The 1,333-nt window shown below is 67.3% G+C and overlaps 1 protein-coding gene across 1 annotated transcript; it reads left to right on the top strand.

Annotated features, from left to right (window-relative positions):
* Window positions 1-5: 5 nt before the first annotated feature.
* SCAF1 (SR-related CTD associated factor 1) lies at window positions 6-1,327 on the top strand (the record flags this gene model as incomplete). The annotated part of the gene is made up of 1 exon (XM_057389495.1): window positions 6-1,327. A coding segment is annotated over one exon (1,314 nt), but the record flags the coding sequence as incomplete, so codon positions are not given.
* Between the last annotated feature and the right edge of the window lie 6 nt (window positions 1,328-1,333).

Here is a 1,333-nt window from a genome sequence, read left to right as displayed (position 1 = left end):
GCTCGGGCTCCGGCCGCAGGAGGGAACCGCGCGCCGTGGTGCCGCCGTCCGTGCAGGAGCTCAACGATTCCGACCTGTTCGCCATCAAGAGGACCATCACTGTCAGCCGGCGCGCCGCCACGCCCGAGCCCAAGCGGGAGGTGCTCTACGATTCCGAGGGGTTGAGTTTCGAGGGGTTTTCGGATCGTGAACACCCCGAGGTGACCACGGCGGCACCGCCGAGAAAAACGGAGCTGCGGCCGCCCGCTCCGGCCGCTCCGGCCGACGAGAAAAAGGACAAAGAGCGCAAACGCGGCCGCGCCGAGGAGCGTCCGGCGGGGAGGGATAAATACAAGAAAAAATTCAAAGAGTACCCCGAGACCCCCGCGCCGGACGGGGCGAAATCCAAGGAGAAACAACGGGAAAAAAGCGGGCGGAAAGGAAAAACGGGCGGGGGGCACAAGGACGGCGACGGCGCCGCGCCCCCCGCCCAAAAAAGCTCCGGAGGAGGAGGAGGACGGAAGGTGAAGCTGCAGTCCAAAGTGTCCGTGCTGATCAGGGAAGGGGTCAGCTCCACCACGGCCCCCGGCAAGGACGGAGGCATCGCGGTGAAATTCGCCCGCGACGCCGAGAGCCGCGCGCCATTCCTGAAAGCCGAGGAAAAAACGGAGAAAAACCCCAAAACGGAGGGTCCGGCCCGCGACGGGGCGGCGGTCAAACCCCGCAAGGCCAAAACGGCCAAARCCAAGGGAGCGGTCAAGAAGGTGAAGGTGAAAGCCAAGGGGGAAACGAGGAAAAAGAGAAAAGCGAAAACCAAAGGCGCTCTGAAAAAATCCAAAGCCGACAGCCAGAGCGCCGCCACGCCCCCGCTACGCCCACCCCAAAAACCCGAACCCGCCTGGTCCGGCTCGGAAAAATCCGCGGGGGGAACCCCAAAACCGCCCAGCCCCCCTCCGATGACGACAACAACCACGCCGGTCACCCCCAAATCCGCCCCTGCGGCCGCCGCCACCCCAAAATCCGTCCCCCCCGAGCGGGAGCTGACCCCCGACTCGCAGACGGTGGACAGCAGCTGCAAAACCCCCGACGTGTCCTTCCTGCCCGAGGATTCGGCCACCGCGGCCACCGCGGCCACGGCCGGAGGGGACGGAGGAGCCGGCGGTGACCGCTGCGGCCGCGAGCCCCAAGYGGACAGTCGGTGCTGCGAGCCCAAGGACGAGGGGACGGCGGCCATGATGGGGACGGGGATGGGGACGGGGGGGACGAGACCCCCGGGACCCCCCTGGAGCCTGCAGGGAGGGGTGGATTGTGCCACCAGCGGAGTGCTGGCGCGTGCGTGACACGGGGGGGCGCT

Source organism: Malurus melanocephalus, unplaced genomic scaffold (assembly GCF_030028575.1).
Source record: "Malurus melanocephalus ecotype Western Australia unplaced genomic scaffold, MMel_1.1 scaffold_7303, whole genome shotgun sequence".
Lineage (NCBI taxonomy): Eukaryota > Metazoa > Chordata > Aves > Passeriformes > Maluridae > Malurus > Malurus melanocephalus.
This window is presented reverse-complemented; position numbering and strand designations above follow the sequence as displayed.